This window comes from Dermacentor albipictus, chromosome 1 (genome assembly GCF_038994185.2).
Source record: "Dermacentor albipictus isolate Rhodes 1998 colony chromosome 1, USDA_Dalb.pri_finalv2, whole genome shotgun sequence".
In the NCBI taxonomy this organism is placed as follows: Eukaryota; Metazoa; Arthropoda; class Arachnida; order Ixodida; family Ixodidae; genus Dermacentor; species Dermacentor albipictus.
The window spans coordinates 344,172,684-344,182,471 of record NC_091821.1 but is presented as its reverse complement, the minus strand read 5'-3'; the positions used below and the strand labels follow the sequence as shown (position 1 = coordinate 344,182,471).

At 42.1% G+C, this 9,788-nt stretch overlaps 1 protein-coding gene across 4 annotated transcripts in view; it reads right to left on the bottom strand.

The window, feature by feature from the left end:
- Nedd4 (E3 ubiquitin-protein ligase Nedd4) overlaps positions 1 to 9,788 on the bottom strand; it is a 46,868-nt gene that overhangs the window by 4,681 nt on the left and 32,399 nt on the right. For all 4 annotated transcript variants that reach the window (XM_065442465.2, XM_065442530.1, XM_065442613.1 and 1 more), the window contains exons 14-20: positions 7,584 to 7,642; positions 6,692 to 6,760; positions 5,150 to 5,379; positions 4,780 to 4,901; positions 4,627 to 4,697; positions 787 to 1,355; positions 92 to 242 (exon numbers count right to left, since the gene is read on the bottom strand). In XM_065442465.2, coding sequence (XP_065298537.1) covers positions 140 to 242; positions 787 to 1,355; positions 4,627 to 4,697; positions 4,780 to 4,901; positions 5,150 to 5,379; positions 6,692 to 6,760; positions 7,584 to 7,642 — 1,223 coding nt within the window. In that variant the 3' untranslated portion in view covers positions 92 to 139. The remainder of the gene's footprint in view (positions 1 to 91; positions 243 to 786; positions 1,356 to 4,626; positions 4,698 to 4,779; positions 4,902 to 5,149; positions 5,380 to 6,691; positions 6,761 to 7,583; positions 7,643 to 9,788) is intronic.

Sequence of the window (9,788 nt, the reverse complement as noted above, 5' to 3'; positions counted from 1 at the left end):
TGCATCTGACGTGGAGTGGAGTTCAAGTTACATACCTAGTACTGGCTATGTTGTTTGGTACCTCCTGCAGAAAAATAGGAGAAGAACTTGCCTGTGAAATGTACCGCAGAAGCTTCTGACATCATGGCAGCTTGGAATGTTAGTCAACTCCGCCAAAGGATTCTGATCCTTCAATGGCTTGTATCAATTTCTCCCGGAGATCTTGGTAGCTCTCATACATCGGCAGATCTAAACGGTTGAAGCTAAGCCAGGGAAGGGGGCAAAAGAAAAGGCAAATTAGGATTTCTGTGGTCTCACAATTTATCAGAATATGCTGCATCAAGCACAAAAACAACATGCAAGCTTTACTCCTCATCAGAGAAAAATCATTATCTATCTCCAAATTGTGCTATACTTGACAAAAAAAACAACTGCTAAGGAGTAAAAAATGTTCCCTCAGTCCATTAAAGTGTCTATTATCAAGCTTGCTGTGAGAAATGCACACTCAAGAGGAAATAAAAATAACGGGAACAGCAATTCCTCAAGCCATGCTTCAGATCAAATAACACAGGTAGCACTGTAGCAGTGCCAAGCAGTGACAACTACTTCCCTCTCACTAATGTCATCCTTTCTCTTTGAGTGAACTAACAATTCTTTAGGAATCATGAGGAATCAGAACAAACTTCTTTAGGGATTGGAACAAATTCCTTGGTGAAAACTCCCATAAGCTTTTGATGCCGACAGAATGTTTCTTGGCCCATCTTAAACAGATTGAATGCGAATAAGTGCACAAAAAGCGGCTCTCACCAAGTGTGAGACCGAGGCAGGTTGCTGGGTGAGCCCCATCGTTCCAGTGTGAATGGCTGCGGCCCATTGCTGCCGTGGAGCTCGGCAAAGCCATTCATCGGGACCCTTGAGGTGCCCGTCACAAACTGGAGTAGGCGCGACCGCATCTCGTTGTTGAACGACAGCACCAACCTCCAGAACCACTGGACCACCACATGGTTGGCATGATAGCCACCCTTGTAGACAGTGTGACGCCGCCAGTCACGCACATCAATCTGGCCGATGCCACACATGAGCAACTCAAGCTCGTGCTCATCGAAGACACGCAGCAAAGCCAGGGGAACCAGTTCGTTTAGGCCTTCAAGGAAGGCATTCATCTGGGGCCGCACGCGTGATGCAAATCGCCACTGGATCACCAGGTCAACATAGCGTGCCTTGTTCTCCTGCATGACGGGTAGGTCAGCGCCACCAGGCACAAGCTCACGCTGCTGCATCTGCCCAAACAGGTCCTCGTCTACTGAGAACCGGAGGTCCAGCTCGGCAGGGTCATTGTCCATGATCCAGCGCAATGAGTTGTAGTATTCCGTGTCCTGCATGGCAATTTTCTGTCATGTTCAGCTATGCATGCACATACATTTGAAACCAGGCAAACCTGAATGTTGTAATGAAAGTGCATGACATGGTTCTAACAACAGTGGAAAAGTGAAAGTAAAATTTTCTTGCAGCAATGGTGACTCCATATCCAAGCAATGTATATCGTCACTGTTTAAAAGGACACAAGAAAGAAGTAGTATTAGGTTAAGCTCTATTAGTAAATTTTACTTTCACAATAAAAAAATGGCTACTGTTACCACAAGAAGAGATTAGTCAGAAGAGATGCAAACACAGGCACCACCCAAACTTCTTGCACCAGCTTGCCATGACGCCATGGATACTGAGAGCACCAGTCTAGTTAATTTTTCATAAGAGTGATTACAGTGCATTCTAAATGAACAAAAGGCTAAACCTAGCAAATGTTGAGAGCTTTTTCTATGCCAAGACTGAACTGCCGCTGAGGTACTGGCACCAAATTGAATAAAGGAATGGTTGGCTATCATTTCACCCCACCCCCACACCCTCCTGCCATAACTCGCACCAATAATGAACACTTTGCCACCAGATGAATAGAAATAGGACTCCTGAAAAGAATACTTTGTAATACTTTACCTGCCCTAACTGATTCAGAGCGAGTGAATTTCTATAGTCGACTTTTGTTAATTTGACCCTAACAAGACCGACCAAATTCATCAAATTATCAGGCAGGTTGAATTGAACAAGATGCAGAAAAAACGCAGAACACACGGCTGATTTTGCAGTTTTTGCAGCCCCAGAACCAAACGTGCACCCAATTTCTGTGTCCAAAATAGCAAAATAATGTAGAAATGACATTAAAGCTCCTAAACAAAGAGAAACCTAATGCACACCAGTGGATGAGGGTCCAATATGTGTTGCACAATTATACAAATCCACAAGAAGGGAGGCATTAAGGAATTGAAAAATTATGGGCCCATTACCTTGCTTTCAGTATCGTATAATGTATTCACCAAGATAACTTCCAATAGAATAAGGGCAACAGATGACTTCATCAAACAAGAGAGCAGGCTGGCTTCAGAAAGGGATATTCTACAATGAATCACATCCATGTCATCAATCAAGTAATCGAGCAATCTGCAGAGTACAATCAACCTCTCTATATGGCTTTCCTAGGTTATGAAAAGGCATTTGATTCAGTAGAGATATCGGCAGTTATAGAGGCATTACGTAATGAAGGAGTGTAGGAAGCATATTTGAATATCTTAGGAAATATGTATCTACAAAGATTCCACTCCTACCTTTGGTTCTCCACAAGAAAAGTAAGACGTTACCTATCATGCAAGGGTTCAGGCAAGGAGACACAATCTCTACAATCCTATTCACTGCATGCGTGGAAGAAGTATTCAAGCTATTAAACTGGGAAGGCTTAACAGTGAAGATCAACAGTGAATATCTCAGCAACCTTCGGTTTGCAGATGACACTGTCCTGTTCAGCAACAGTAGTTGCTGAACAGGACAGTGTCATCTGGTTCATGTGTCCATGTTTCCATGTGTCCATGTCCATGTTCAGTGTCCATGTTTCATCCTTTCAGTGACGAATTGCAACAAATCTTAAGGACCTTAACAGAGAGAGTATAAGAGTGGGGTTGAAGATTAATATGCAGAAGACAAAGATAATGTTCAATAGCCTGGCAAGGGAACAAGAGTTCAGGATCGCCAGTTAGCCTCTAGAGTTTGTATAGGAATGTGTTTATCTAGGTCAATTATTCACAGGGAACCCTCATCATGAGACGGAAATATACAGAAGAATAAAAATGAGTTGGAGTGCATATGGCAGGCATTGCCAGATACTGTCTGGGAGCTTACCACTATTATTGAAAAGAAATGTGTATAATCACTGCATTCTACCTGTGCTACCATATGGAGCAGAAACTTCGAGCTTGACAAAGAAGCTCGAGAACAAGTTAAGGACTGCGCAAAGAGCGATGGAACAAAAAATTTTAGGCCTAATATTAAGAGACGGGAAGAGAGTGGTGTGAATTGGAGAACAAACGGGGATAGTGGCTGTTCTAATTGACATCAACAGGAAAAAATGCAGCTGGGCAGGCCATGTAATGCATAGGGTGTATTACTGGTGGACCATTAGAGTTACAGAATGGGTGCCAAGAAAAAAGAAGTGCAGTCAAGGACAACAAAAAACTAGGGGGGCGGGGGGTTTGATGAAAGGAAATTTACAGGCCCAAGTTGGAATCAGTTGGCGCACGTCAGGGGTAATTGGAAATTGCAGGGAGAGGCTTTCATCCTGCAGTGGACATAAAAATAGGCTGATGATGATAAATAGTTACTGGTCTCCTAACATCAGTTTCATCGCAATACATCTGAGTTATGCGGTAAAGCATAAAAATGCTTAAAGGCGGTTTTGATAAATAGCACTATCAGGCAATTTTCGGCACAACCTTCTTTAAAAAAAAAAGAAGAAGAAGGCACATGCTGTAATCTTGTAAAAACCGTAATCAGACATCCTAAGCTATGGTTATTGCTTGAAAGTCTTCCCAAGGCAGGCCAAAAATAGGTGTTTTTGACGGGAGATGACACGTGTTCAAGCATTCACTGTCCCCTAAGCTTTGCCTATGCCGAGACAAACGCTGCCACTAAAGGGATCGCTATTTGTGCTATCAGTTCAAATTATCCACCGAGGCCAATTTTAGGATCGAAATAACGAAAGTTTGAGCCCATATAAATGCATGGGAGGCAGTCAGGACCTTCAGCCGGGATCAAATTAAACGAAAAATCAAATTTAACAGTCAAAGTAACGGAAGTCTGCTGTATTACAGTATACATAAAACGGTGTGCAAGACATTTTTTCTCTTTAGTGTGCTGTTAAGTGACGCTTTGACAATATTTTCAATAATACTGTGGTATACACATTAAAAACAAGCCATCGTTACTTTCGCCGAATGATTACATGAAGCTCATTATAACCAAGTCATATCTAACGCAAGAATACTTTCATTATACTAATACTTGCTATAAACATGAACTTGCTACACACAGTGACACTATTATTGGTGAGAAACATCTTTCATTTACTTCACTACATCCGATAATTCGTTATATCCATGTTCATTATATCAATGTCCGACTGGAACCGATGACACTAATTAAATGCTGCACATGCACATGCTCAAGTAAACAGCATAAGCCCATGCTCCCTATTGTCCTCGAGAGCCAAGTAAAAACACACACACGGACATGAGCATGCATAGCAAAGTACAAGAAGTCACTCACCACAGACTCCATGTCCTTGATAGTGATCGGCTTCCCCAGCATCATTTTGTAGAAAGGTCGAATAAAGAATGCTGAAAGGTATGACAAGATTCTTTAGGGCACTAACCTTGACCCATGCTATTTTTGTCTGTTATCCTCAGTAGCAAAACTTACCATCAAGCAATTTCCCATGATAAACAGCCATACCAGCCACTCTTCCAATAAATTTGAAGTAAGAGAGGTGGTCTTCATTACACATTCCTGAGCAAGGGTTGATCTGAAGTGTGTAGTTATCCCTGAAATGCAACAATTATCAATGTTAATAAGCATTAAAAGCTTGGTTGCACAGCAGGCTTGCTTGTTCGCAAGCAAGTTTTGAGTGTGTTTAGGATCCCACAAAGCAACGAAGGATAGGCACAGAATGCATATAGTAAGGTGTAAGGCAAGAAGTAATAATTATTAAAGAAAGATGCAGTTCAGTTTTTTCATTTTAAGACACTTGTCTCAATGACCAAACACCAAAAATATGGCCAAAAACACTTACGCTGCTGAATACTCGAACAGGCCATAATATGGGTTGAACATCTCACGAGATAGCAGGTAGAAGAACTCCCGTGAGGCACCACCGTAGTCCAGAACCTCCTCACCATCAAACTCAACCCAAAGCTTGGATCTCAGGCGATCCACACATGTAACATTGCTTAGGATACGATATGAGTCTTCCAGAATCCGAGCTCGTGATATCTTCAGCTCAAATTTGTTCGGAATGTTTCCCTGCAAGGGACACAGTTCTTATTTAGTGAAAGATATCAAAGCCTTCCGAGGAAACACTGATGACAAGGGAACAAACAGAAGACCCAAGAAATACACCAAAGGATGCACAGTAAATAACCCACTTGCATGAAGTTTAAAGGGCAGTCATCTATTCTTAAATCAAGCAGGAGGTCGTCTGTTTCATGCTCACTTAGCTCCAAGAGAATGTAGTATGCTATTTACTCACATAATGGATGCACTCGCATAATGAATGCAGCCACCACTTTTCCAATCAAAAAATATGCTTTTTTCTTCTGTTTCTCATCTAACGATCACACCCTGAACTTGCTGCCATGAAGTAGGAGACACACTGTACGATTCGGCGTCTGATATGGCGTCCGGAGGGTGCGATTGTGTCCGACACCGCGTCGGATGCCGAATTGTACCGTCTCCTACTTTTACTTTGACAGCAATTATATGGATGTTCCAGGCATATTTTTGCTTCGTTGTCATCACCGTTGTCGCTGTCGTAATCACTCTGCACCGCATCGTATAGGTGTGAGCGAAAGCATGCGAGACACAAAAGGCCCCTTAGGGGAGGGGGGCGGGGGGGGCGACATTTACTCTGGCAGCAACTGCGTATTGCACAACCGCACCTGAGGGGCACCGACAATCACAGCTCAATCTCCCGCTTACAAGGAGGGGGAAGAGTGGGAAGGAAACATGCTGTCTTCCGTCACATGCATGGCGCCGGGAGTAAGGGACGGAAGTGGGCAGGGGAGGTTTAATCCGGCAGCAACTGCGCATTGTGCAGCCGTGGCACGCCTTGTCTTCAAGGTGATTCACGTTGGGGGCTGAGTTGATGGCGGCCCATACCTTTGTGCGTGTTGTGTTCTCGCCGCTCAGTTTGCATTGAAGCGAATGTTTGCAAGTTTATACGGGCAATAAAATTACTATCCTTACTTTGTGTAGCTGTCTACACATTTGCTATCGCGATCAATGGTTCGAATTTCGGCCGAAATGAACTGCTCTGTAAAGGTAGCCACGGAAAAAAAAAAGATCACTCAAAATTTTACCCCACCTAATAAACACACCTCCCAACTTTACACATATTTTTCTGGAAAAGAAGGGCGTTCATTGTGTGGGTAAATAAGGTAATTCCACAGCACTGATTTAACATTTTGACCAATTTGGCATGACTTAGCATATTAAAATTGGTTTAACACATAAATGTATAGCCAATTCAAAACTATGGTTGAGACCAAATATGCTGTAGACTGTCTCTGCGTAAAAAGAAACTTGTGAAAACATCAGTGATGTGCTGTTTACTCACCGGTGGCTTTGGAAGCTTGGATTTGAGATACTCATACTTCCTTTTATAATCCCTTGAATACGGCACAGCCTGTTCAAGAAAAAGTAAACAAAAACTGCATTAAACCAATATTTCAAACATTGAAGCACCGCCCAATATGAGCTTTTACAGATACTTCAAGACTTGATATGCATTTATTTGGCATAAGAAAGTGGGTTATCAGTGGAGAAAATGAAGAGCAATGTTTTCTTTGATGATTCTCACACTCAAACAATGGCTTTGATAAGAGTGTGATTGATCAAATGAATTTAGGAGTACTTTAGCATGTCAAGGTTACGTTTGTTCAAAAAAGGTTATCAAAACTCACTAGGTCGTGTCATTAGTTCTTTTAGAATGCAATGTAACCCTTATTTAACGATAAACCAGTGACTCGTGCTAAGCAAACATTGTCCAAATCTCCTGACACCATGAAGCATTTCTGCAGAAATTTCAGATCTTTCTTTTGTTTCTACTATATCTTTTATGTCTTATCAAAAGTTCATTCATGTTAAGGCTAACAGACCTGTAATTTGCTCATCCAGTTTAAGATTCCTCTTTAGAGTCCCTTCAACAATAGTACATGCCTCATATTAAATGCTTCATAAACTGGCCATTTGAAGCAATAGAAAATTAAGCAATGTTTTTGCAAACTGCACAAACACATTTAATTTTGCACGCAAGAACATTCAATGGATCAGTATGGAAGGCCACACATAAAAAGAAGAGAGTCGGTTAAAGCTTGTAAATTCATATGTTGCATAAAGAGCGAGCATTAATCCAAATACATTGTTACTGGAAGGTACATTTCATATCACCTACAGTTTTAAACAACTGGCTGAATTATCATCAAACAGCAGTTTCATGCAGTACTTACGGGACCAGCAACGTTGGGATTGTTGAAGCGAGGGTCTTCCCACTGTGTTATCCTTGCAGCTACACAAGCAAACAGAAGGAAGACTGTCAGTTTATTTGTCAAAATTAGGTGGTGAAGCTTCTATCAGCGTATAGAGTTACTGACACAGAGTTACTACAACAAGATCAAAATGACTATTGGCCTGATGCACACAATTCCTGCATAATCCTGACATTACATTCCATGCTTATATCTGGTATTCTATGAAGGTGCTATGGCTAACTTACAATAAGATTCAGAAGTTATAAATTGGTTTCACAATAACTTGATTAATGTAAATGGCTGTAAGGCAAAGCTGGTATGTTTTCATAATCCTTTAAACAGATTTGTACCAATGTTTACATTTATTCTACACATGCCTAGTTGAAGCAATTGTGCCTGTTTACATATTTAACCTTTATTGCCCGTCAAGCACATGGGCATTTTTTTATGCTGGTACATTCTGTAACACTCATATGTAACATGTTTGCTCTGAAATGAGAAAAATGGCTTGTCTATTGTACTCTATCAAGTCACTGCGTCTGCTACAAATACAAAGACTGATAGCACATTGACATACAGTGGGCTGCAGTTTGGTATCTCTTGCTAATGTTAAAATTTGTCCTATGGCTTACACAAGAATTATGACCAGGGTGTATTTTCATACCTGAAGATGCCTAACTTTATTCTGAACCACCCCTCGGGCTTGGTGAAAAAACATAGTCTCCAGATAGCATACGCTGCTGTTAACATCTCAGCCAAGTATTGCTGTAGTATGTGGTGCGCAAAGCTCGCAAGCGGAGTGCAAAGTCACCTTTCTCTCAAATGCTCTCTTTTCAACAGAAGCCTGCCTACTCCTCATTCCCTTCCGTACGCTTTATTTCGTAATAAAATGGACTACCATCAATGGCTGCTATTGGCCAATAGCTGATGTCAATCAAAAAAGGTGTTTGGATCAGTGCGCCTATTCCTACTGCTACTGCGTATATTTATTCAGGAAGTTCAATAAATGGGCTGAAGAGAAAATTTGCTTTCGAGTTTCTATAATAATAACATACTTTCAGATGAAGCCAACTATCATCTGCTCACGTACCCTCGGCTGCGGTCGGCTGCATGGGAATCAAACTTTCGCCACCCTGCTTATCGCTGTTGTAGTCGACGGGTCTCGCTAATTTCAACTAGTTTTGAACGCTCAACTAGCCTCGAACCACGCGAAACTTAAGGTTAGACCACATGCATGCTTGCCAGCGTGTGCTTACTTCTGGCCGCTCCTGGTTAGATGCTTTTGCAGACATATAGATAGTGCTTCAAAAATGCACAAGCTTGATGTGGCTACTATCCACCGTTCAAGCTGGTGAAGGACAAAGCTGCACCACGTAGCGTGGTCTGCACCACGTAGCGTGGTCAGGCTGTAACATACAAGTGCAAGCGCACACTTAAGCCCTGTTGTGCACAAAGCAGATGCTGGGCATATGCACTGCAGTTGCATGTAGCTGCGGTCTTCTACGTAGCACAGATACCATGGCCACTGCGACGAGCCACCATGAGTCTAGTGGCCAAGCACACTGTGCCTCACTGAGGACAACCACCTTTGGCTTACATTTGACTACGGCTGGTGTGTCATAAGCGCCAAAATCGGAAGTAGTGGTGTCTAGTTAACATCCAAAAGCAAATTTGCACTGCATGCCATGGTGACATTTAGAAGATGGAGCACAGTAGGCGCGTCCCACTCAGCCTAGCCTTTGTAGTGCAAGACATTGCAGAAGGAACGGGGGCACAGAGAAGAGGGTGCTTGGTTGACAATAACTCACTTCTGCTGAATGCATGGAAGTACTTTTTATGGCAAAGTATTTCTGCAATAGACTACTTTAATTTCAAAAGCATTTCTCCTCATCGATAAAAAGTGGTTCAGAGCCCCTTCAAGGAAACAATTATGTCAAAGTACACCCAAGCAAAAGAGTTTTGCCTTGCTTAGAGACCTGACCAAAGCTGCATCTACCTCAGTGTTTTGTTGTTCCTCATACACACAACCAGTGCGGGAAGGGCAATCACAAATTTTACATTTCACTCCTCTTTAATAACATGCCCGAAGATTTTCTCCTTGAATGGCCGCAAAGCTGTGAAAAATGAACTTTTCCGACATTTACTGTACCGTAAAAAGCCACATATAATACGGACTGAAATAAA